The sequence below is a fragment of the Phoenix dactylifera genome, unplaced genomic scaffold (assembly GCF_009389715.1).
Source record: "Phoenix dactylifera cultivar Barhee BC4 unplaced genomic scaffold, palm_55x_up_171113_PBpolish2nd_filt_p 001203F, whole genome shotgun sequence".
NCBI lineage: Eukaryota > Viridiplantae > Streptophyta > Magnoliopsida > Arecales > Arecaceae > Phoenix > Phoenix dactylifera.
The window spans coordinates 32,501-59,515 of record NW_024068538.1 but is presented as its reverse complement, the minus strand read 5'-3'; the positions used below and the strand labels follow the sequence as shown (position 1 = coordinate 59,515).

Sequence of the window (27,015 nt, the reverse complement as noted above, 5' to 3'; positions counted from 1 at the left end):
GAGATAGACTGTTGCTAACTAATGATCATCAGTACATGTTCATTTTGTGAATTACATTCCTAGCCATATAATGATTTGACTTTAAGGTTGGTCATTATCCTTTGAGTGATTAGCACACTACCATGATAAGTGTATGAGATCTATTTGAAAGATGATAATTTCAATCCTGTTGTGAATTGATCCTGATCCGATCTAGAATGAACTTACATCAAGATGACGACTTCAATCTTAGTTTTAGTTAGTCACTTATCTATTGCTAATCTTGCTGGTTTTTGACAACTGATCCAAAGTCATCTATCACACTGATTTTGATCGAGAAGAATACGATCTTGAATTTATATTACTCAATGGGTTGAGCATCTTTAAATTTGAAAGGCCTAGATCTCTCAAATTTCGAGGATGAATTTTTTTTTTAGGAGGAGAGAATGCGAGATACAGGGCTGAAGTCGGCAGCCCCAGCCCACTTCAGCCCCGATCCTAATATGGGAGGAACCGGACAGAGGATCGCGATGGCGATCCTCTCCAGCTCCTCCGGGAACAATTGGGGCAAGGCGCCGCGGGCATCCCGCGGCACCCCCCCTCCGGTCAAACTGCGGCTAATCACGGTCGTGGATCACGCTCGATCGTCGTGATTTTTGTGTCGGAGAGCCATTACGAGGGGATGATAAAAATCCCTCTTTTTCTTCCTGGATCACCACTGACCCTCTCCTCCGTCTTCTCCCTCCTCCTCCGTTGACCGCGTGCGCCACCCCAACTGAGCTTCTCCACCCTAGGTCATCTTCTTCTTTGGATTTTTTTTGGTTCCCTCCGCTTCCCCTGTTTTAAGATCTAGTTTGGCCATTGGAAACTCCACCGCCGTTGCCGCTGCTAGCTGCCGGACTGAGACACCTACGATCGAGATCCACCGCCTCCATCGACTCATCGGTAAGCCCTTCATTTTTTTGCTCTTCATCCCGTTGGGTTCTTCCTTTCAGCCCCCAACCGAGATCATTCTCGGATTTCTTCTTCACGGCCGAGCCGCCGCGGCACTCTACCGCCGGCCACGACCACTCTACCGACGGCCGCGCCACCCCCGTGCAAGCTGCTAGCCGGGCCATCTGCCTCCTTCTTCTTCTTCTTTTACCATCTTGGTTTTCTCATGTCCGTGGGGATTTGGGGAAGAAGAAGGCCCATCGTGGGCCGAACTGGGCCAAGCTTGGGCCCTATTCACTGTGGGCCCAACTTGGGCCCATGCCAGTTGTGTTGGGCCTAGATGGGCCGCACCCATTGTGGGCCCAACTTGGGCCCAGTATAACCTTATTGGTCCTATTTAGGCTGTACCTTTTGTGGGCCAACTTGGCCCAGTTCAGACCCGAAACTCGAAAACCAGTTCAAACTCGAAACCCCAAACCCAATTCAGATCTGAAACCTGAAACCCGAATTCATTTGGCCAATAAATGGAATTTTTCAGTTTAGCCCATTACAGTAAATTATTTCCTTCTGCAATTTAGGTTTGATCCCTCTAAGAAAGTTGTATTACGTAAATGTCATAAAATATATTATTAGTCCTTTTACCCAAGTTTTATTATAGAACAGTATCCTGTAATTAAGTATTAGTCCCTGCAATGAATTTTATTGCATAAATAATCCATCTAGAGGCCAACTTTGGGGGCCCTATTGGGCCGGAACTATGCGGGCCCATTGGGCCGTGTCCGATGTGGGCCCTATCGGGCCATGCCCATTATGGGCCAACTTTGGGCCCTGTTGGGCCGTGTCCAATAATATTAATTTTGGTTTTGCTTAGCTCTGAAATTAACAACGAATTTAATTAAATAGGTGTATCCGACATGTTTGCCTGAAGTGGGATTTAAAGCAAAACGAGATAAGTAATTTAATATTTCAAATGTAATTTTCAAATTATTTGATAAACTGATTAAGTTTTGACATATGTTTTGTATTCAGTAAAATAGGTCAAGCATGTTAAATTTTATTTGAAAATCATGTTATATGCTCTAAAATTCATGAAATATGACTGGACAGTTTATGAAATCTATTTTTGTATATATGCATTCTCAGCATGACTATGACCTGTTCTATTCTGTTCTGGCCCCGCCAATGGGGATTATACATTGGATTTGTCGACATGTAATCTGGGAGGAACCGATTTCGACACCGCACTGTCGGTGATTAGAATAGTGGTTTCTGGACACCGTTGCCACCGGTGACTAACAATAGTGGTTTCTGGCACTCTGTGCAACCCATGCCACTGGGTTACGTGGCCGTAGCCTATCATGTTGAGATTCTGGTATCAGAGTTTTTTTGTAAAAATGATAATAAGTTTTGAGAAGAGAAAAAACAATGTTACTTATGATTTATTCCAGTCATTATTCTGTATTTTGATCTGATATGCTTTAACCCTACTCTGGGATATTTTGTTGCTTACTGGGCTAGTGTAACTCATTATACTGTTTTCTCTATTTTTCAGATCCAGAGAGTTGATCGCATGGGATTGGGGAGTGCGTTAGATTTTTCTGATGATTCATTCGGTTATTGGTATTTTAGTTAGATTAGCTTGGACATTTGAATTATATTAACAAATGTTATTTTGAAATTTTGTAACACTGCTTTTGAATGACCTTAAATATTTATGTCATTTTAAACATCTGTATTTGCTCTGATATGATCTGCTGCCTTGCATGCCTGTGCGGCCCGCCGTGCGGGCATGCGGCGTCTGCCACGCTCCGGGCTCGGGGCGTGACACGGAGACAAACTCAAAATGACCAGTTTTAGGAAAGAAAATGCACTTAACAAAATGGTGTAGAAGCCTCATCTCTACACTTACTTAATCAAATTTTATCTTCTTTATCTCTGGCACATCAGATCTTCCTGAAATGCATTTCAACCCTATCCTTCTCTCATCCATCCTCTTGGCTGCCAATCCATCACAAGGCATGTGTAAGATGCATCTAAGGCCTCGTCCATTAAAGAAAATCTCAACATGCTTCACCAAGGATTCAACACTCCCAACCCCAAACTTAATTATGATAAAACTCCTTCACAAGGTTGGGTAAGGTGGTTTCCTTCAAGCTACAAATAAGCTCCCATATCAATTTCTTGATTTTCTCCCCAATGGTGGACCCTTGTTCCTCTAAAATCTTGAAATATATGTTCCTCCTGGTGGTGATAGTTCTAGTGGAGGGAGGGGTCTTATTTGGCGTCCGTGGAGAAGAAGATTCAGCTCTTTGTTGGATGGAAACCCCGACATTCTGCTTCTTCCAATGTTCTAGGTGTTCCATGGGTTTTGCATTCGTTTTGCCATGAGATGTGTGCTCATTGGAGCTATTTCCACTCGAGCAAGAGGCTAGGAGCGAAGGAGAGGTTAATGAAGTTAGAGAGTTGAGGGACTAGAGAGAGAAAAAGTTGGATGATTTCGAACGATTGAGCATTTTGCTGAGAAATGGGAAGAGATGACTCGATTTATTTTCTAAGTTACAGTCACGCAAGTGGACTCTTATCTGTCAAAAGTACTCCACCTAGCTAGGAGTCGAATTCTCTCAGTTCCTTTTAGGTAACATTGCAGGAGTTGACTTCAACTCAACTCATGTGGAGTCAGCTCTAGCTCCCCTTCACTCTTAAGGTATCGACTCCCTAATATCAAGGATTGATTCCACATCCATTGAGTTGACACTATATGGTTCCTTGTTGAAGGAGTCATCTCCTCTCCGCTAAGAGTTGGCTTCTCTAGACTAAAACTTTATGAAACTAAGAGAATACTTTAACTTTAAGGGTTAGCTCCTGAACCCTAGCCTTTCTAATTTAAGGGTTTTCCAACGAAATTCTAAAGGTTTTGTCTAAACAAATGGATCACAAAGCCCTCACTTTCCTCTACTCAAACAAATTTTTTTTTTTTTGGTGCACAACAAAATCTTTTTTCAGTTAAAGGTTTAGTGAAAACCTCAGCCAATTGTTTCTCTACATTAATAAAATCTAGAGTTATTTCTCCATTTTACACATGATATCTTATAGAAAGACGTCTTATTTCAATATGCTTTATTCTTGACTGTTGAATTGAGCTTTTAGTTAAGTTAATTGCACTAGTATTGACACATTTAATTAAAATTTTATTAAGATTAATTACATAATCTTTTAGTTGTTGTTTAATTCATAAGATTTGAGCACATCTTCTAGCATCTACATACTCAACCTCAGTTGTTGATAAAGCTTTTGAATTTTGTTTCTTGCTAAACCAAGAGATTAAGTTAACTCTGAAAACATAGTAGGTTTCACTTATTTCTTTTTATGAATTTTACAACCTACAAAATCAACATCAAAAAATCCAGTTAAATCCAAAGAATATTGTTTGGAATACCAAATTCTAGGTTTTCAGTTCCAATGAGATATCCAAGTATTCGTTTAATAGAAATTAAATGAGATTCTCTAGAAGCAAATTGCAATCTAGCAATAAGCATGCATAAAGAGAATATCAGGCATACTAGAAGTCAAGTATAATAAAGATCACAAAGGCCAAGGGATGATCTACCTCAATCTTGGCCTAAATCATGGTTGATTCCACTAACCAATGGTCACACGATCTCAGGGTCCCAAGAAGAATCAAAGCCCAACCTTTTTCGGTGATCGACAGTGATGTACAAGGGAGGAAAGGAGCCAAAATTGGGCACCCCTATTTTGGATGAGATTCCAGCAACTCGCCAGTCCAAATCAAGGTGACAACAACTATAAATCCACGAAAAAAAGGTGGTTAAAGAGGTATGGATTGGTTACCTCATTTGGGGAGGTAGCCCAGTAGCTTTTCTAGCGGAGATCCAAGAAAGAGGTTCGAAGAAGGACATTGGGATCGACGGCTATTCCTCCAGTTATTGGGGATGGTATTCAATGGAGAAAGTGGAGGATCTTAAATAGAGGAAATTCTAGAGTTCTAGTTAAACTTGAATTGCCCCAAGAGTCCCGATTTTTGGTGAGATCGGGAAGAAAGAAGACTCCTAACCGGAGTCTTCTTCTCCTCATCTCCTGTGCAGCAAAGCACGTTGGGCTAAAGGCCTAGCCCTCTTCGGGCCGGCCCACTAGCGCAAGAAAATTAGGTTATCACAATTAGATAACCGGCATCATGTTCAACTTTGAGAATAAAAAAAATAATGGTTTTAGCTTGCTATGAGAGACGAGGATCACCATCAGTAAATGATTCTTTTGTTATCTTAGGATGATTCTAGTATTCCTTAAATAGTGAAGGATTTCTAACACAACATTCATCCACCTTGGTTGTTCTTGTTCCACTCCCATCTTCCGGAATAATCTTGACCGCTACTCGAGGAACAGGTATGCCAATTGTGCCTCCCTTTCAAATACCATGCAAGGGTTGGGATAGTGCCATGATAAACTCAGTCATGCCATAGCGTTTCAAAAGACTATGGCCTGTTATTTCTTCCAGTTGTTTTAGGACTAGATATGGAAGCGCTGATGACCCACACATCATGAGACATAATTTACTTGCAGCAAAAGCAGAAGCTTCTTGTACATACGAGTCCATTATTTCATAGCCTTGTAGCAGTCGAGTATTCGTCATTGGAACTCCCATAAACAGAGTAATAGCTGTTAGAATTATGCCCTCAGAAACTAATATGTAAATCAATTTTAATAATTATTGAATTATTTATTTCTCTTTTTTACATATATGTTTATTTGTTTATTGGGTATTTTATTGTGACATGAGATGTTCACATGGTATTTATATTGAGTAACATTGTAAAAGGACCACACCGATATTAATGAATCATAGGCGCAGAGTGGTGGCTTTTTAGTTCTTTGTTAACTCATGTTGTTCTAGGCCGAGTTACATATTTTAAGCCTACACTCATTGTGCGGCTATATAAATAGGATGATAGACTCCATCATTGAGGTAGAGACCTTAAGGAAACGAGTGGGTGCAGTGTAAGAGTACATGCACTAAACGGGATCCAAATATAAATACCTTCTAGAAGTAATCACTGATGTTAAAAAGAGTATTCAACACAATTAGTTTATATGTCGTTTGACCTGAGAGGTCTATACAGATATATTTGATATGTTCTTGCGCTTTGACCGAGTTAATTGTTAATGGTCTTCTCAAGATCAAATATACAAACAAAGTTGGGTCTTGAGTGCACCAGATAAATTTGTATAGATGCTCAATAAGGAATCCACCAGGCTCAATTTAAGGTAGTATATTTAGTATGTCTATATGAGGTTGGACCAAAAGAAAAACTGGCAAGTGAGATTTATAAAAAACATTTTTATTATATTTTATTATTATTATAAATAAAATATTTATTTGTGAAATTATTTTAGAAATAATTTTTGAGATCTAACTGAATTTACAGAATAAGAATTAAGAATTATATAAGCCAAAAATTTAATCAGTGATATTTTTTTTGATCCTATTGGCTTATGTGGAATATAGTGTGGTAAAAGGATAAATAAACAAAATTGTAAACAAAAGAAAATTTACTAAATTAAACTCCTTTTCTCAGGGGTCAATTGCAAAGTGTTGATGGACATTTTTGCAATTTGTAAAAGCCCAAAATTTAGAATTAAAAGAATATAAGGGGTTTTGTAAAAAATAATTTTTCAGTGATCCTACGGTCGAGAATAAAGATCCCTAAGAATTCCACACATATCATTGTCTAGGATTTTATATGGTGAATATAAATAGCTAGGGTTAGCCATCACCATAAGTAACGTAGAAAAGAAAAGGGCCATAAAAATCCAGGGAGAGGCAGTGAGCGTGGATGTCTTAGGAGGCAACACGCTTGAGTTGCTAGTAGTGAGATCTATGTTTCTATCACCCTATTCATTGTTTTGCAGGATTTTTTTCTTGATTTTATTTCGCTGTAGGGAAAAGATCCTTGGTTTTCAGAAATATCATCCTTTAATAGCATCATCTGCTATACTTCCATCTTTTGGGTATGAATCATGCCATCTCTGGCACGCTAAACTTTGGCATGAACTCAACCATCACTACAAGAATATTGGGCATTAGGGACACATTTTTTGGCCTTTAGCGACGCTTTTAAGCGTCGCTAAAATCCTCCCGACGCTTTCCTAAGCGTCAGTAAAGCGTCGCCTATGCTACAGTGGAGAAAATATTTTCCGACGCTTCCGAAAGCATCAAAAATTAGCGACGCTTTACCGACGCTTTTTAGCGTCGGTAATTTAAAACATAGCGACGCTTTAAAGCGTCGGTACGTTTGAATTAACGACGCTTTATAGCGTCAGTAAATGTTCGATTTACCGACGCTTTAAAGCATCGTTAATTCAAACGTACCGACGCTTTAAAGCTTCGCTAATTGATTTCTGTTCGATTTACCGACGCTTTAAAGCGTCGCTAAATTGATTTCTGGTCGGAATTTTAACGACGCTTTAAAGCATCGTTAGCATATTATTTTTTTTAAAAAAAAATTTAAAATTTTTTAAACCCTGTTTACAAAATCAAAGCCACACACACTAAGCAAGATATACACAAAATCAAACATATTTATCTAAACATTCATATTGTCAAATTACATTCATACTATCAATTTACGTTTACAATGTACTTCAAAAAGCATAAAAAATACATATAAAACTCCAAAATAAATGCTTCAAGGGTCGCTAGCATCACCATCTCTACGTGCAGATGAAGTATCAGGAACCTGTAATAAAAAAACTAAAGAAGTTAAGAATACGAAAATTATTAAGATCTTTAAGAAAAATATGATACTTATGCAAAATGTTCAAGTAGATGTAGTAATTTACCTGAGGAGGGACAAACTGATGCAACAAAGATGTAATCTGATTAATCTGAGCCCTCAAAGATTGCATCTCTGTCTGGTGGATCTGCTTCAACTCTTTTATCTCTGCCTTCAGATCATTAACCTCTGCAGTGCTACTACTCTGTCTAGCATATTGAGTATATCTACCCACTGCAGACAACTGAGTGGGGGTAACTCCAACGCCATAACCCCTCACTCGACCATAACGCTCCGAGCCCATCAATTCTGTAAACACCTGAGCTTCGATACCTCTGGTGTTGCTGTTGGGAACCCGCACATGCCGCTGATATTTCAAAACGAAAATCAGATGGCAGCGGAAAGGGGGCATGTGCGGGATCAACGTTCATCGCATGAACGTTGTTTCGAGACCTTTCGTAATTAGGTAAGAATTAAAACTTTTAAAACCGTTAGGAAGATCAGATCTTCACCTTGCGCGGGTAGATGATCACCGCAAATCTGAATTCGTGGTTTTCGGAAGAGGGTTCGCTTGAAGCCGTTCAAACGTCCGGCCTCTACGGGTATCCACACGAAGTAGAGGACCGATCAAATCTTTCTTGTCTTCCCGGGGTGCTAGCTCCCTTGCAAAGACTTCTTTTGATGGCTGATCTCCTCTCTTTCAATCAACTCTTGATTGCACTTGAGAGGAGGAAGAAGAAGGATGAAGAAGAGGAAGAAGATCCAAGCCCCTGCAGCCTTCTTTCTATCTCCCTGCGTTGGATGGAGGAAGAGAGGGGAAGGAGGCCGCCACCCTTTCTTTTGCCTTCTCTCTTGCTTGCGGCTGAAACAAGGGAGGATGAGGGATGGCCACAGCTTGGAGGAGGAAGAGAGGGGTTCAATCCTTGGGGGCCGGCCCTAGTCCTCCTTTTAAAGGGAGTGGAGCTCCTAACATTTAGGAGCTCCATGACAACTTGCCTAAGAGGGGGCGCCGGCCCCCTCTCTTCATGTCGCCCTAGCCAAGTGGAGAGGGGCTGATGCCCCTCTTACTTGGTTAACCTAATCCTCTTCCATGGTTTAATCCTAATCTAATTAGGATTAACCAAATCATGAATCAATCGGGTTTAATCTATGCTAGTCCTAATCCAATTAGGACTTGAATGAACCATGACTCAATTGAACTCTTCAATCCTAATCCAATTAGGAGTCATGTTGGTTCATTAGATTAATAATTAATTAGGACTTAAGGAATCCTAATCCAAATTAGGACATATTTAATTTTAGTCCTAATCCAATTAGGACTCTATTTGAATCCGAAGTCCTAATCCGATTAGGACTCTAGGAATCCTACTCCAAGTAGGAATCCGATTTTAATTCAAAATTCCTAATCTCATTAGGATTGTAGGAATCCTATTCCAAGTAGGAATCCCAGTCCTACTCCAACTAGGATTCCCAGTCCTAATCTAATTAGGACTCTAGGAATCCTACCCTAAGTAGGATTTGTGTTTAAGTCCAATTAATTAATTCCCTTTGTTCCTTCTTCAGCTTCTTATCAATCGAATTGATTACTTGTGATTCATAATCACTTTTCAACCATCGGATCGGTCAATACTTCTAGTGTGTGTGACCCCATAGGTTCTACTCTGACTGGTAGTGAGATATATTGCGATCTCTATCACAATATCATTGAAAACTCCTTTCAATGGGTTGGAACGATTCCAACTCAACTCATTAGGGTTTATCGATCATCGAGATAATCCCTGTGAGTCTCACCATCCACCAGTGACACCTAGCAGCATGTAGTGGCTACCCAGCAGAAGGGAATGATGAATCTCTAGGTGCAGTTATCATGTGATACAGTCCTACTATCATGGATCCCTACAGAACGGAGGTCATGGACAACTCGTCAAACCCCATTGTCTGTCATATGTCAAGATTTATTCAACTTGAGTTCGATAGTGGAAAACTCTTTCTCCACTTTATATTACTGCCCTGGCCAAGGTCTTAGAACTCAGTCTAACAAATCACATAGGATCACTCCTCTTCTATCAAGGTCGATAGATTCCTTATAGGTGCATACCCTACTCCTACAGTGAACTTACTGCAGCCAATCTACACTGCATGGACCCATATGGCTAGAGACCATGTATGTGTGCAGTCAAACTACAATAACCTCACTGTGAGTAGCCGAAGCACCGCAGGTCAAAGGACCAGTCACACTACTACAACATCAAGCAAGTCACTGACGAGTGGATAGACATCCAAGTGACTTCTTGTCTTGGTCACGCTCAGTACCCTTGTTCTCTAACAAGCACCTACACTATCACTTCAGTGTCCCTACACTGTGGACTCAAGTCTCGTCCATCCAGAAGGAAAGTGATCTGTGCACTGATCGGATCGATCACCGTCCTCGTGATGATCCATTGATCAGGAGCATTTAGAAATTAATCACCAATGATACATGGCTCAAATTCTCAACTCTTGAGAATATGTATCATCATCTTATTAATTCCTTGGACGATTCATAGACACATAAATAATATGAATGAAAAGATGCCTTTTATTTATTCAATAATAAACAGTCAAGTACAAAATTATGTCCCTAGAATCAACAATGTGTCAGCCAAATTGGCTTCTAGGGCATACATCTAATAGTTGCCGATTGAAGATGACTCTCCGATACGCTCTAAAATAAAGGATGTAGCTCTGTCCTATATCTCTAAAAAAAATTAAATTAATTTTTAAAAAATTAAAATACATGAAAAACCAGTTGTACAAATTATTAATGAATACATACAACTATATCTCTCGACTCCTTACGGACAAAGCTGCCATCTTGGTGGATGTGAGTCATCTTATAGAACTCCACCTCACCATGTTTCCTTCCATGGTCTTCCATCTACAACAAAAAGTGTATTGGAAGTGCTACATATCATGATACATGCTATATGATATAAGAGTTTCAAAAAGTTTCAAAAAAACTTACGAATTCAGCTAGGAGCCTCGCATAACTCTTCGAGCCTGAAGTGTGAGGAATTGTCTGAGATGCTCGTGCCGCTTGACCAATGTCAGAATATGTCTTCCACGAAAAAAGTAAACATTGTAATATATTAAATGTATTAAATATTATATAAGGTATTGAGATAGAATACACAACCTGTCATCTCTCAGAAAATCAATAGTGAATAAGCTCCCTCCACTGATGATGGTATACATCAGGAGGACAAACACGAGCAACCTCCTCCTCTGTCATACCCTCGCGCTTCCAGTCGGCCTTCAACTTCGACTTATATTCTTTTCATTTGCGATTGAGGGACTTTAGCACCCAATCATGGCTCTTTGGAGGGAGCACAAACTTTTTCTACACCAAAATAAAAAATGTTATAATAATATTAAATCAAAAAATTAAAATTGTAATAGTAAGCAAATTAACATACAGTAGCTATCAAATTAACAATATTAAATTCAATTCTTTATCTGTACAAATTTAAGAAGCTCAACTTTATAAGAAGGAAGCATATCATTCCACTTATGATAGTTGAGCGGACACAACTGACCCCTACGCGCAACCGATCCTAAGAAACTTGATAAAAGGCTTCCAGCCCACTTGATGGGCTGCCCTAGTTCGTTGCATTCGACGACTATCTTCTCATCCTCACGAAGCTGCCACACATCCCGTGCTCGAGAGGAACCCCGTGTCAACCTCACTCTCCCTTGTTCATCTATAAAAAATAATAATTAAAACATTGGAGGCAAATTAATTAAAATAATTAGATTGTAAATGAACTTAATATATGCACTTTAAATCAAATTACCCTGGATATGCAAGTCATCCATAACCTCCTGGCCTGGATGTTGCTGAGACTGGAACTCATGCTGAGACTCGGACTCGTGCTGCTGGGGCTGCTGGGATCGCATGGACTGAGCAGAAGAAGATCCCACCTGAGACTGCTTGAACTCCACATCTCTGAATTGTTTTCCTCGGGACATTTTGTTACCTAAGCAAGTACTTAAGCAATTGAAATCTGTTTAAAAATGCATTAATATGTGCATATAAATGTGCATACTACAAAGAAATTAGTTAAAAGAAGCCATCATGCTCTTTATGTACAGCATCACTGCAAGAAACAAAAACCTTCTTTTTGTTGTCTCTGAGTTGTTAGAAACAAGATAAACACTAAACCTGATATTCTATAAAACAAGTCTATGAAGAAGAAGGGGGCGCCTTTTCTATAAAATTGAATTATCAGGTTCTATGATGCACCAGTTTGCACAAAATAGGCTGTATGAAAAGAAACCAAATTACAAGAATTACAGTCAGTATGGACTAAAACCTGACAAGCAAACAACCCCTAAGAATCTGTTCTTTTTCAATTTGTATTGGAGGCTTTTGAATTATTCCATTAGAAGCAAGGGAATCTGAAGGGGTGCTCAATGCTTAGAACTTATGTATGAAGTAAAGCAAACCATGATAATGTCTGCTGCCAATACAAACAAATTCATAAATCAGGCTGATTTATTAAAACTGCACCTCATATTTGTCTTGGTTAGCTAGAATGACATCTTGTCCATTTGTTTTCCATTTCGAATGTAAGGGATATATATTGCCCCCCTTTCCAGCTGTGCTGCATGACTTGCCCTGATTAGTTGCTCATTAATTTGCTTTTGTGGAAGGCATGCATTAATTTCATTTCTGGTTCTATATAAGTATTTAGAACCAGAAAGAGTTAATTTCTGATCATTTCATTAATTTCTATTTCATTAATTTGTTTAAGATGTAAAATGAACATTTTTCTACATTAACTAGCAGCAGATATGCAGATTTCTTCCTAAAGAATTGCCAATCATTAGTGATTTCTCTAGGTGCCAAAGATTAACCAGATATCAATGCATAAAAGTGAAAATTACACTCAGTTCCAGATTCAGGAGCTTAAAAGTTTAAACGAAAACATACCTGGCGTTATTCTAAATTCATAAAGACATTCACAAAAATCTTCAGAGAGCAAGTCAAATTTAACCTTCAACAAAGCAATAAATATAAAAATTTCAGACAAAAGCAAGCAAATAGAACATTATGATTATAACTCATGCACTAAATTGGCCTGTTGAGAATCATTAGACCGTTTTCATTCTTCTGTTCTTGCCACTAACTACGGCTAGATGATGCATGAAAATTCCTTCAAAATGACTTGCACAAAGCAGGAATTAATATTAGTTAAATAATAATTAAATACTAAATGAATTAGTAATAAAAAACACATTATTCAATGTATACATCGTAAATTTTTCTTACCATTACGAAACTATACTCTTTCATTGTCCATCAGTCGGCATAATATTAAAAGGCATACACTGAGTATAAGTCTCATTATCCTCCTCTTCCAACCCTTTTTCTATATCATACAAGTTCCTAGGTTTAGTCTTAATGACAACAGACCAATCTTTATCTTTTGAGTCTTGTACAAAAAACACTTGTCGAGCTTGAGATGAAAAAATGAATGGGTCATCTTTCAATAGCACACCGGTATGTATCAACTTTGAAAAATTTACAAGTGTGAAAACATTTATGTCTTGTCTCAAACCTCTAGATGAGTTTATATCCACCCAATCACATCGAAATAGTACTACCTTAAAGTTTCCATATAATCCAGCTCAAAAATATCCTTCAGTGCACCGTAATAAGTTTTTCCCTCCGCATCAACCATAACCCCACTGTTTTGGGTTTTTCTAAATTTCTCACGTTCTTTAGTATGAAATTTAAAACCATTTATAATTAACCCATCATATCTGTTGATAATATTATTCGGTCCTCGAGCAATGACTATTAATTCATCAGAACAATTTTCCTCCATCATCGTGGGCACCTAAAAAATTATAGAAGCAATGATTAATTATTCAATGACAATGTTTTAAAAAATTGTGAAAATACCTAATGTATTAAATGTCTAACCTGTTTGAATAGCCATTCAGGAAATAACTCAACCAACCATCTTTACTCAATCCTTGGAGTAGGATGAATGTTATTGTTGATGCTTCGCTGAGTTACTAAAAATTCTCTGCACGATCAGAAACTCTTTAGCTAAGCATTTATATCTGATATGACAGATAAGAAGATTACAATCATACTAACCTGCGATACTCGGATATTATATCACTGTGAAGTAACACATAGTGATGTGCTTGGGCTAATGATTTTTGGTCAAGAACAACACTTTTAACTATCCCCAAAACTCTTCCCGCAGATGATAAATTGTAAATTTCTGCATTCTCTACAATATCAAAATTCCTTGGAGGTCGATTGAGAGCAGTTTCAACACCTTCGAGATATCTCGAGCAAAATGTCAAACACTCCTCAGCAATATATCCTTCAGCAATCGAGCCCTCGGGATAGGCTTGATTGCGTATATAATCCTTTAAGCGCATAAGAAACCTTCAACAAGAAATTTTTAAGATCAATATCAACACTGATATGATTTATAAATATAGACATTAGAGTTTAGCAAAATCACCTCTCAATAGGATACATCCATCGGTATTGAACCGGTCCACCAAGTTTAGCTTCAGCCGCTAAGTGAATGAGTAGATGAACTATAATAGTAAAAAATCCAGGAGGAAAGATCTTTTTCATATGGCATAATGTAAGGGCAACATTAGACTCCAATTGATCAAGCATCCTAGGATCAAGAACTTTTGAACACAATCTTTAAAAAATGATGACAACTGAGAAACAATTACAAGAACTTGTTTCAACGTTGACGATCTTAAAGCCAATAGAAATATATCTTGCATCAAAATGTGACAATCATGACTTTTAAGATTTGAAAGTCTTCGCTCTTTAAGATTTACGCACCATAAAATATTCGATGCATACCCGTCAGGAATCTTCATATTTTTCAGAACCATTAGAAAAAGATCCTTATTTTGAGTAGACATTGTGTAACATGCAGGAGGTATAAAAAATTTATCATTAGCAACCTCTTTCGGATGAAGCTCTTGTCGTATGCCCATATCTTTCAAATCAAGACGCGCTTTCAAGTTGTCTTTGGTCTTTCCATCAAGATTTAACAATGTTCCAATCAAGTTATCACAAACATTATTTTCTATGTGCATGACATCAAGATTATGTCGAAGAAGATTATACTCCCAATAAGATAAATCAAAAAAAATACTTCTTTTTTTCCATAACTGTTTCTGTGTAGAAGCAACCAATGTGTCATCGTCATTTTCCTGTCCATATACATTGTCATCATTCTCAAAAAAGTTAGCATCCTCTAAAATCTCTGATATTAACCCTTCATTTAATGAGCTACCAACATCCTTCCTTCCCCTCTTCTTTGAACATTTGGAGACCTTACCAGGTATGTAATTTGTGCCATGCATTTGTCTAAGAACTTCGGTACCAGTTGGTGGAATAGGGGCAGAATGCAACTCTGTGGTACTATCAAACAGATCATTCTGAAATTGAAATGGATAGTTTGGTTCTAACCATCGACGATGGCCCATATAACAGAACTTTTCTCCATGTTTTAACCAATATGAATGGGTTGAATCTCTACAAGAAGGACATGCAATACGCCCCTTAGTGCTCCAACCGGATAAATTAGCATATGCAGAAAAATCATTAATAGTCTATATAAGAGCTGCACGCAATTTGAATGTTTGACCAGTAAAAGCATCAAATGCATCAATACCCTCCCATAACTGTTTCAATTTCTCTATTAAAGGCTACAAAAAAACATCAATATCATTATCTGGGCCCTTATCACCTGGAATAACCATTGACAAAATGAGTGAAGATTGTTTCATACACATCCATGGTGGTAAATTATATGGAACCAAAACAACCGGCCAAGTGTTGTATGTAGAACTTATAGTTTGAAAGGAATTAAACCCATCAGTAGCCAAACCCAGTCTAACATTGCGAGCATCAGAAGCAAATTCGTGATGCCTATCATCAAATGCTTTTCATGCTAAACTATCCGCTGGGTGTCGTAACATTCCATCTTTTGTACGGCCTTCGTCATGCTATCTCATAGAGGAAGCCGTCTTCGATGATGCATACATCCTTTTCAATCTAGGTATGAGAGAAAAATATCTCAACACTTTAGCCGATCTTTTCTTAGTTTGTGCAGCATCCACTTCATTCAAAAAATCATGCTCAATTTTAGCTTTCTCCCATCGTGAAGATCCACATATTTGGCACAACTCTTCGTTAATATTTCCACCACGGAATAAAATACAGTCATTCGGACAACTGTGTATCTTCTCGTATCCAAGATCCAATTCTTTTACTAATTTTTTGGCTTCATAAGAAGATGATGGCAAAGTAACGCCTTCCGAAAATGCATCATTTAATAATTGGAGAAGCATGGTAAAAGACTTGCTAGACCACCCATTCAAATACTTCAAATGGAATAAATGCACAAGAAAATAAATCTTTGTAAAATTCTTACAATCCGGATATAGTTCTTTACACTACAAGAAAATACACTTTCAGCGACCACTTTCGGTGACTAAATGAATAGTGGTCACTGCAAATAAGGCTATTTGCGACCAACATCCTTGTTAGTTACTGAATGATTGTCCTACACCAACTAAATACATATTTGGTCGCGGAAAATCAAAATCAAGTTGGCGGGGTGGAGGTAAAATGTTTGGCAACTAAAGTTTGGTCGCTGAAAATAAGGCTATCTGCGACCAACATTCTTGTTAGTTACTGAATAATTATCCTACACCGACTAAATGCATATTTGGTTGCGGAAAAGTAATACCAAGTTGGCACGAGTCCAATATTTCGCGCAGGCTGGAGGTAAAACTTTTGGCGACTAAATTTTGGTCCTTAAAGGTTCACCTCCAGCGACTAAAAAAAATTTAGTCCAAGAAAACTTTTACGAATGGTGCCTTTTTCTGATGAAAAAATTGGGCAGAAAGTTTGAGTTTTTTAGTGACCAAACTTTTGGTAGTGAAAGGTTCCCGTAAAACTGAACGATGTTGTACTAGCCCCTGTAAGATGCTAATTTCTAAGTCCAAAAAAAAAACTGCTTATTTGCAAACGGTGTCGTTTAACACTTTAATTCACTTAAGCATATCCTCGTCTCTTCGGCTGAATCTCAATCCCATAACTTTTCTTCATACTTAAATTCTTTTTTATTTTTAATGTTATAATATAATTTTAAAAGCTCGAGCTCGGTGCTTGACTCCTTGTATCTCTCTATACATGCACATTCATTCATGCCTCCATATACATGTATGGGTTTATGCAATTTGATAAATGTATTTCCACTTTTTACTGTGTTCTTATTGTTTCTCTCCCACTAGAGAGGAAGAACTAATCCAATAGCAATTCTTGAGGGTTTTCAAGGTCCTGGACGCAAACTGCGGACGGCTTACATGAGAGACTGACTTACATTATTTACATAGAATGAGGTTTTATATGTAAAATGGTTGTTTTGCACGAGAAACTTATAAAAAAATATATATACACAAAATAGTTTAGAATAATATCAGGAGTCAGATGCTGACATTAATTTGGAGCAGAAGAGTGGCAATTGGGTCAGGTCAGATATGGATTGGATCAAATATGAATTGGATCGAAAATTCATCAATCCGAATTCGACCTATTTATTAAACAAGCCAAAATTTTATATATGAATCCGTCGTATTTATTAAATAAATAATAAATAATTTTTTAATAAATTAAATATATTTAAATAAACTAAACAGATTAAGTAAGTCGGATTACGCATGTCAGAAATATATTAAGTAGGCTAAATATATCGTATTATGGTTCGATCTAATTATTAAATAGATTAAATATGTTTAAAATTTAAATTTAAATCTAATTTATTTAATAAATAGATATAGATAAGTGACATCTTTATAATCTAAATTTATTTATATTGAACCTAAATTTGCCTGAAATGGATCGTGCATTGGTTAGATTGACGGGTTGGTAAATTGCCACTTTAGTTCGGAGGTTCCAAGTGGCAAGCGCTTGAAAGTCGAAACCATACCCTAAAAATAAAAATCTACCTTCCCGGTGTTCCCACATACGAAACCCTAAAACCCCCCAATCCCAACCTTATCTCCATCTCCCCCCCCTCCTCTGCTCCAATGGCGACCATGAGCTCCTCCTCCCTTAAGGCCCAAATATTCTCCTCTACGAATCCTAGAATGGCCCCACGCCACACCCTCGTCCCCGCCCTCCACCCTAACTCCTTCCTTCCCCCTCTCTTGTCCTGCCACCGGCCAGCCTTCCGGTCGGGGCTGGCCCGGGCGATGGCGGCGGACAGAGAGTACTCCTCGAGGAGGAGCAGCAACAGCGAGCCGAGAGAGACGATCCTGTTGCCTGGATGCGACTACAACCACTGGCTTATCGTCATGGAGTTTCCCAAGGACCCCACCCCACCCGGGAGCAGATGATCGAGACCTACCTCAACACCCTCGCCACCGTTCTTCGAAGGTAAAGGGATTTAAGATTTAAAAAGATCGAATCTTTGTGGAACAGGGATCCTCTTTCTGAAGATTTTTCAAGATTTCTAATGTCCGGCAACTTGATACATGGTAATTTCATATTTTGTTATCTTATTTTTATTTTTAATGAACTATGACCGTTTTCCTGAATGTCTTTCTTGGAATCATGATGATTGGTATCATTCTTGAAGTATTTATCTGTTCTGGTATCATTCTTTTTTTTTAAAGAGATAAATGGAAAAAAAATGCATCAATGTCTGAAAGGATAAAATAAGCATCAAATTAACAAAGTTGCCAAATGTGATAGCTAAAATTTACACTGTATTAATTTAACTCTGTGTCATTGTGATGAAATGAAATACAAGGATATTGTAACAAGTGTTCATGCAAGCACACTAGTTTGTGGATACTTGAGCATATGTCCTAGCTAGTCAATGGAATTTCTGCTCATATGGTGGAGGTAGCCACGCACCCTTCACTCCAAACGCCAGTCAGGTGAGTGTTCAATGTGGTTGTGTGGCTATATTATTGACCACTCGATGTACCCTGGTCAAGAAGATTATTTCGGACTCCAAATGTAGGATGATTAAGGACCACAAAGTAGTTTATATGCTATAACTTTCTTCTTGTAAGACCACCTTTTAGACTACATCAACAAGCTACTATTTTCCTAATTCCCTATTCCTCTATTCGAGAAAAGTATACATGTAGGGGACGTCGTGTGAGAAACCAAAAGGTGAGATTATAATGTTTTATTTAGATTTTTAATTTATATTTTTTTGAAGGTGAGATCAAAAGCTGGCAAAAAGAATAGGAAAAAGCTTGAGTACAATCATTATTCAGGATTTTGGTCATTTGTTGCAACAATGACTATACCAGTAATATGTTTTTGAGTATGTACTGGCTATATTTTTAGTGAACTGCATGTGAAATAGTCTATGGGATAGTTTTGGCTATTGTAAAATAGACAATTTGCTGCAAGTAGATTTTTTATTCTAGTTTGCTACAAGTATATTTTTGGAATCCTTTTATGCAAGTAGATTTGACAGTTATTCTAGTTTTCTTATTATGTAGTGGCTATATGCTAATCTAAATTACACTTTGCAGCCAGAGTTTAATGGTTGTGAAAATCTAGAATTTCCAGAATTCTATAAGCAAACTCATACTAAGAAGAACAAAGAGTGGATTGATCCTATTTGTGCCGTGAAACATGTAGATATCTAAAATCTCAATAATCATTTAAATCAGTTTTTGTTTTTGCAAGTTTATATACATCTTACAAGTTTGGTGACAGAGTTCTTAAAGAAAAGAGCGAGAGATGGAGCGTGAGGAGCTGCAGAGGCAATTGAAGCAGGAGAGAAGAGAGCGTGAGGAGGAAAGAGAAGAGCGAGAGGAAGAACAGAAGCAAATTGGACATCTTACAAGTTTGGTGATAGAGTTCTTAAAAGAAAAGACTCAAACGCACAAGTCATCTATCCATCAAGATGGGGCCATGTATTCAACTGGTGGTACAAATACTCGTTGGTATGTATTCTTATTTATATTACGTAGGTTATTTAAAGATTTTAACCAAATTAAGCGAAATGTCATTGTGAACTTATACTTGAATTTTAGTTTATTATTTTTCATATGTGGTTATTGATTGTGTATTCTTTTTTGCTTTCTCAGATACATGGTGGAGTTATGAGCATGTGAAATCTAGTTTTTGGTACATGGATAGCTTTTGTTCAGATGATCATGGTGGAGTTGTTTACAAGCAGAATCAAGTTTTTGGTATAAGAATATTTTTGTCTACATGATGGTGGTTTGGATGAATAGCAAGATCAGATATTTTGGAATTTTTAATTTACATTTTGATGTGTTTGGTGATGATTATCACCTTAACATATGGTATGGATGAAACATTATGATGTATGGTTAATAGGTATGCTTGACTTTAGACTTATAAATAATGATTTATAATGAATGATTATGGATTCTCCAACATTGTGTATACTTCTATTTGGATGAGCAAATGTATTGTGCAATATGGATATTGGATAGGCTGTGTTGGTTGTACAAGATTTGGAACGAGCCCAAAAATAAATATTAAGCATATAATTTGAATTGTTAATTAAATACAGGTTAATACTTTCTGCCAAAAAATGTTTGTTGTCAATGCATTCCAATACATTCTACGACCAAACTATTGGTGGGGGAAGATAGACATTCAGTGACCATTTTTTAGGTAGTGGAAGACAAACATTCCATAACCAACTATTTGGTCGGCGTTGAAATTAGCGACAACAGATTTGGTCGCTGAAATTTTCTTCGGCAACCAAACGTTGGTCGTTGTTGGCGTACCTTAGGTGACCACACAATATTGGTCGCCAAAATCTTTCAGTGACTAGGGTTCGGCGACGACGAGTATGCTAGTCGCGAAAAAGTTTCGGCGACCAAATATGGTTATTCAGCGACTAGAATCTTAGTCGCTGAATGTGTATTTTCTTGTAGTGTTATCACAAGATTTCAGCAAGTTATGATACCGAGCTGTGTCATCATCAGAGTGTATATGTTCTTCAACGTGCATAAAATCAGTTACTGTACGCTCATCACCTATTTCAGTTGCTTCTTGTCCTCCACTAATATCTGTTAAATTTCTAATACTATGTCCAAGAGCATCTCTAAGTAAGCCCCTTATATCATCTTCTCCTACAGAATTTTTTTCTGTATTACTGGATGCAAAACTAGAGGTGTCTTCTATATACGAGGGTTGGTTACATGGAGATGACAATATCAACTCTCCATGAAATACCCATTCAGTATAACCTCTTGTAAAACCATTCCACACTAAATGTTCTTCAACAGTTTTTGGAGCAAGAGAAGAAGCATTTACACATTTTCGACATGGACATAAAATCTTTCCATTCATATTAGATTTCTCAAAAGCAAATTTAATAAAATTCTGAACTCCATTCAAATATTCGTCACTGTATCTCGGCTTATTCATCCAACTTTTGTCCATTCTAAGAAAAACAAGGTAAATGATACAGTCAAAAATATGCATGCGCACACTGACTCAAGCAAAATTAAGTTAAACAAATAGCACTTAATTAATTAATTCAATGATTGCATAGCCTACATTAACTGACATGGTCTGAATTTTGACTAGCTTTAGATAGTAAAGTAGACCAACCTCAGCAGGATTCTAAGCCAACAGAGTTCTATAATCATTGCATGCGAAAGATAAGAGTAGCTAACTAGCTATACGTATCAAAACATAGGAACAATAAAGCCTTCAATTAAGCATACAGCCAGATAATCTCAGGTTAAAATGCATGAGATGAATTAGAGAGCCATGATGATCTCCTTACATACATATATGTATGTATCAACATGTATATACAAGAATAATACTCAAAGAAGAGATAATATTTCATATTAAGCAAATAGGAAACAAACAGAAAAATGATCATCATTCAAGAGAAGTCATCTGTATCAGAAATTTCAATTCAGAAGTAAATGAATGCTTCAATTGAAATCCCTTGCCAATTAAAAAAAAACCCAAATATTTAACTTTTCCATCAAGCATCAATTACATACAGCAATTAAAAAAAACCTGATCACCAATATACATACAGCAAGCCCAAGACTATAGGATGTAATTATAATTAGTATCTATGAATAATACTTTCTGCACTTTGCTTTTATATTCATATTTAATTAGTATCTATGATGGTAATGTTTTAGGTTTCATAAAATAATAATGTCGATAAAATTTTAGCAAACCAGGGTATTGGATCAAAACTAGTTTTTTTGAAAAATAAAAGCAGAAGCTGTATGATGGCTTTTGTGAATCAAAAGTATGTGAAGACAATCTTCTAGAATAGTGGGCTGTTTCATTTACCATCTCTCTCTCAACAGCACCCCCCATCCCCCCAACACACACACACATCAAATGATTAATGCAAATGAAAGGCTAGTTAATGTTACAAAGAACAAAAGTTCTTGACTTTTACATTAATATGTATGGCGTCAATGCGTTTTATGTACTCAACTATCAGCATGTTAATATTGGCAAGCAACAAACACACATGTTGCTGTATTATAGCTGTTGGTATTATATTATATGCTGTTCCTTTGGATTGAATCTCATCACTTTATTGAGTTGATGCATCTACTTGGGTGGCAGATCTCTGATAGCAGCCTACTTGCTGGTCCTGGATGGATATAAAAATGTATTTCATCTGGAAGGAGGGCTCTATTCATGGTTCAAAGAAGGGCTACCTGCTGTTGCAGAAGAAGAGTGAGAGGCTGAGATTAGAGTATAATTTCTTAGCTGTAGATTTTGTTTCTAAGCTACATATATAATTTATTATGTTCAACATTTAAGAGCTATATATATGTATTACATGACAAATGAGGAAGCTTGTTGTCGCTCCCCCAACTTTCAATTTGAGCTTTGTTGCATCAGTCTAGTATCTTAAAATGGTTTGATTCTAGCCTTTCAATACCCTATCGATACCCTATCTTAAAATGGCTTGATTCATATGTCTTTTCCCTTTTTCTACTCAGAAAACTACCTGTGCCAGGATAGAGGGTTATGTAAATCCACAGTCAAAAGCAATTACCCTCGGCTTCTTTTTAACCCATTAATTACACTAGAGCGAGACCACTTCCAAAAATTAATTTTAGGACGGTCCTGTTCGACTTAGGCCGGCGCATTGCTAATCCTAGTCTAGGATGATGGTCTAGACTCTAGACCTTGTTAAGTTTTGTTAAATTATGCAAAACAAATGCATAATCTAATCGGACAAACTCAGTGAAATAAAAGTAAGAGAGCAAACGAAACCATATATTTCCAAGACTACCACCTCAAAACTTAGAAAATAAGCTAACAAAGCAAAGGAAACGCCAGAATCTAAACATTTATAGAGAATTCTAAAGCATAAACCGGAGATTAAAAAAGGGACAAAGGGAAACGAGTTCTCAAGTACCTGATAAGAGAGCAAGTCTTCCTTTGATAACTTTTCCAAATTTCTAAGCCAACGAAGAGATCTGAAGAGCAGTAGATCTAGATCGCATGCAATCGCTCCAATCCACTGAAATGAAAATATTAATACAATAATGAATGAACATTCCTAAAATAAGGAGACAGAAAGAGAAAGATATATAAATATCTCCAGGCAGAGCTCTCTCCTTCTGAAAGAGAAGAAGATAATCCTATGATCCTATGATCGAAGCAAGAGAAGAAGATAATCCTTGCCGGCTCCAAACTTCAAACGCCGTGTGAGTGCTCTGCAGCGGAGGAGGAGGAAGTCGTCCACGAAGAGGAGGCCAACGGAGAGGGGAGGAGGGGAAGGAGATGCGGCGGAGATCGGTGAAAAGGGCTGAGGACGGAAGGGGTCGGTCGCCGGAAGGGGACGGAAGGGCTGAGGATTTAGGGCTGTGGGATGTGGGGGGAGGGGATCGATTAGGTTTTGTGGTGGGAGGAGTGAAGTCCGACGACGCTTATAAGCATTGTCATATTTTTACCTATGCCGATGCTTATAAGCGTCAGTAATGGTTTTTTTACCGACACTCTTTACAAGCGTCGGCGGTTACTGTCGGAAAAAAAAAATTGCCGACGCTTTTATTTAGCGTCGGCAATATAGAGTCGCGACAACCCTTTATTGTTGTAGTGCATACCTCCTCTATAAAGAGGTGCAAGTAAGCCATTAAAGAGACCATGCACGTGGTGTAAAGGTAGATAATGAAGAAGTTGATCCGAACATGTATATTCCCATGCCTCTTGTCAGAATTTGGACCTGAGAAATTGTGCTTTTTGTGTGTGTTCATTACACCTTTTTGTTTACCGGTTATACCACTTGTATAAAGAATGAGATCAGGGCCATCTCCTTCACCTATACTTGAATCCTCGATTTGCCCAATCAACTTAGAACCACATTTGCTGTTGCACTACCGAACTGCTCCATGCTGGTGACAGCATAAATAACAGAAAAAGAATCATAACATTTATAAGCCACATTCTCCAAAAGTTGTTGATGCTTTGAAGTGTTGAGGATCATGCAAAATCTCTGCTTGTGTAAAGAGCTTATTCGCAAGCTGAAGGTATTTAACGGCAAAATCCATTGTCAGTTTTGATGCCCTATACCCTTCAACCTTTTTCTCAAGAAAGAATCTCCTCAAGATACTATATGCAAATGAGGGTGAGCAGATCGGCTTTCCAGCATGAAGAAATAAACTCACATAATTCTCCATGGATGAAAGTAGTGATCTCTTCTTAATATCAGTGTATCCTACAGCATTTGCAAGTAAATCCACTACTGATAAGCCAGGAACTCAGCAATTGCTCTGCATGTGAACGGCATACTGGAATCACCCAGTCAGAGACATTCAATATAGCTTTAGATGCAAAGCGTCACTTTTCAAAAGGAAGGAGTGAGGCTGACTGAATCCATCCATAAACCCGGAAACGAAACGAAGTTCGTTCCCGCAACCACTTTGGTACTTTGCTTCTTATAGTCAAAGTGGGGGACTTGCGCTTGAATTGAAGTAGCGCCTTTTGAATATGAGTGGGGCTCCTAGGTGGCGCGTTCGTGGAGCCAAACCGAAGGAAGAGCAAAAGGAAGGTTGGGCGAGGCCACCCGGCCTCGAATAGGAGGGGGCTTAGCTCTGGATCCCGCCTGCTTGCAGAAATGAATGGATCAGAAGGGGGGCTGGGTTCTATTTCCGGGCCGGGCGGGAGGTGAAGGCCAGAAGAAGAAGAGAAGTGCGCCTTCCCGGTAAGGAAGAAGAGAAAAAGGTGCTGTCATCTATCTCGACCAGTTTCCCGAGGCGTTGGAAATCAAGACCGGCTCAGAGAATCACTGGCGTGGTTTCTCCCCCCCCATCGTTTCGCCAACAAAGAAGTCATCCTTGACTTGACGATTGACCATTCCTTCCCTACCGAGCCGCCTCTCTTCGCCATTCGAAGTACTTACCTCTGCCTTCCTTTGTTTATAACATACCAACCTTTCCAATCACTAATAAAAAAAAAAGAAATTTTGTTAAAAAAAGACTTCGTCTGTGATTTTCTCGGCCCCAAGGGAGTTTACTCGACCCATTCTCCAGTCTCCCGCACTGCTCAAGTGTGCGACTCCGTATGAGGACCTCCTTCCCTTTTGCTCTGCCCACTCTCCGTTCACACGGTTATCAAAGCGGAGGAAGGGTGGGCAGCAGGTACCACGAGCCCTCTGTCCCACACATCTATCAAGAAGCAAGTGTAGTTCACCGGTTCCACCGAATGCTCCTATCTCTCGGCAAAGATCGTGTGAGTGTGCAGTTATGCTTCGGATGCTTCGCCATGGAATAGATCGACTCAGTTCCCGTTCTTTTCCGGTGCACTCGCTTTATATCTCCGACACACAAGGAAGGACGCGGTGGGAAGGAAGCAGCCCTAGCCTCTGTCCGGCCGATCATTCCGCTGGCATCTTGCATTCACGCCTCCGTTTGACTGCCGCTCGGGGATGTAGTTGTAGATACGTGAGTCTTAGTGGGTCGTTGGCTCCACCTGTTATCTCCTTCTACGACATGCTGTTGTCGTCGCCATATCAAATATGTCACTTAGTAATATCTGCCTCGCTGCGGGTCAGCACCTCCGAAAGAAACGGAGGACTTCATTCAGTGACTCCGCGATCGCCCTCTGAACGATCAGAATAAGGTAAAGCTTGAAGATAAGTTTTGTACTCTATTAATTTCTCAGTCCCTCTAGTCGGGTGGGCGCCGGCCGGTCTTTCGGCCGGATCCCCCTGAAAACCGTACGTGCGGGTCTCCCCGCATGCGGCTCACGCCATTCGAGGTGGCCCAGCCCAGCATTCATTCGCAAATCCAGTAGTGAAATTGAGACTGCTCGACCTCGGAAGCTAATTCGCGTGTAGGCAGCGCTGTCTGTCTACCGTCTATCTATTCATTGATACATTGGCTCGCTCCCTCCCTCTTTTTCCAAGAATGAATGAGCCGCTCGGAAAAAGCCTTCCATTTCCGTCAAATGACCCGGCCTCCCCTGGCTCTTCCACCGTCCGGGCTCCCTTTCCTCCCTATGCTCCCCCGGCGCAGGCCTACCACGCTTCGCGCCTGCGGCGTTTTCGCCAGACGGTCTTTGCCAGTAGTGCCATCCTCCCCGCAGGCTGTCTGTATGGGTGGGTTGTCCCTTGCTGCTACGTTCTGTTAGGCGCTATGAATTACAGGAAATTAAGTGGTTGACTTGGACAGCAGGCGGGTTACACGTTCCACTGTGCCGAGATGTGAGGTGCAGGTGGTGATGATCACCCCGGGGTATGCGCTAGCGCCCTTGACGGGCACTCCAGGACCCGCCAACGCTCGTGAAAACCCAGGTCGGTCGGTCCTCCATTCATCCGACCAGATGTGTGGATAACGAGGCCACCTTCACAACCTTCTCCCTTCTATCCCTATCCAAAGTAAGGTAGGGCGGTTCGCTTGAGTTGCTCAACCGCCCCTTTGCCCGGTGCTCATGACGCGCTACGGAACCTCCACCGTGCCGGGGGACCGAGCAGGGCATAGCTAGCGGCATAGGAGCCTACTCAGCGTCAGCGGCTTCGTGCCGCACTGGAGTGATCCAATATGTGGTTCCGCACGTTCCACCACTTCTCCGTTCATTTCCAATACTGATCGTGAAACACCATGAGCAGCAGGATGTTGAGGTCCGGAATTCGAAGTGAAATTCTTGATTTGCCCGTTCCTAGTCGTCATGGGAAAGAAAGGCAGAAAGAAATAAGAAAGAGATTATTCCCCTAGAGCTTGTCCAGTACCACCAGTACTAAAAATGCATCTCCTTCGCCCGCGC

The 27,015-nt window shown here is 39.1% G+C and overlaps 1 protein-coding gene, 1 long non-coding RNA gene and 2 pseudogenes across 3 annotated transcripts; 2 read left to right on the top strand and 2 right to left on the bottom strand.

Annotated features, from left to right (window-relative positions):
* Positions 1-5,146: 5,146 nt before the first annotated feature.
* On the bottom strand, positions 5,147-24,238 carry LOC120108166 (annotated as a pseudogene).
* On the bottom strand, positions 10,892-11,712 carry LOC113462168. The gene is made up of 3 exons (XM_039121749.1): positions 11,534-11,712; positions 11,196-11,440; positions 10,892-11,079 (listed from the first exon to the last, which is right to left on the bottom strand). Exons 1-3 carry the CDS (start codon positions 11,706-11,708, stop codon positions 11,017-11,019), a joined length of 483 nt encoding a protein of 160 aa, XP_038977677.1. The 5' UTR covers positions 11,709-11,712; the 3' UTR covers positions 10,892-11,016.
* On the top strand, positions 18,108-20,184 carry LOC120108164. Of its 2 annotated transcripts, XR_005509648.1 has the most exons (3): positions 18,108-19,403; positions 19,486-19,715; positions 19,860-20,184. It is a non-coding gene; the product is annotated as an uncharacterized LOC120108164 (long non-coding RNA). The 2 variants fall into 2 exon arrangements; XR_005509647.1 differs by having other exon boundaries at positions 19,376-19,715.
* A 1,016-nt stretch (positions 24,239-25,254) lies between the features above and the next one.
* On the top strand, positions 25,255-25,956 carry LOC120108167 (annotated as a pseudogene).
* Positions 25,957-27,015: the final 1,059 nt, after the last annotated feature.

What these genes read in the sequence shown, in the direction of transcription:
- LOC113462168 (XM_039121749.1), bottom strand. Translation starts at nt 11,708, where the DNA reads ATGTCCCGAGGAAAACAATTCAGAGATGTGGAGTTCAAGCAGTCTCAG. An exon ending in GGATGACTTGCATATCCAGG is followed by an intron (nt 11,441 to 11,533) that starts GTAATTTGATTT and finishes TATTTTTTATAG; the next exon opens with ATGAACAAGGGAGAGTGAGG. An exon ending in AGCTTCTTAAATTTGTACAG is followed by an intron (nt 11,080 to 11,195) that starts ATAAAGAATTGA and finishes ATTTTGGTGTAG; the next exon opens with AAAAAGTTTGTGCTCCCTCC.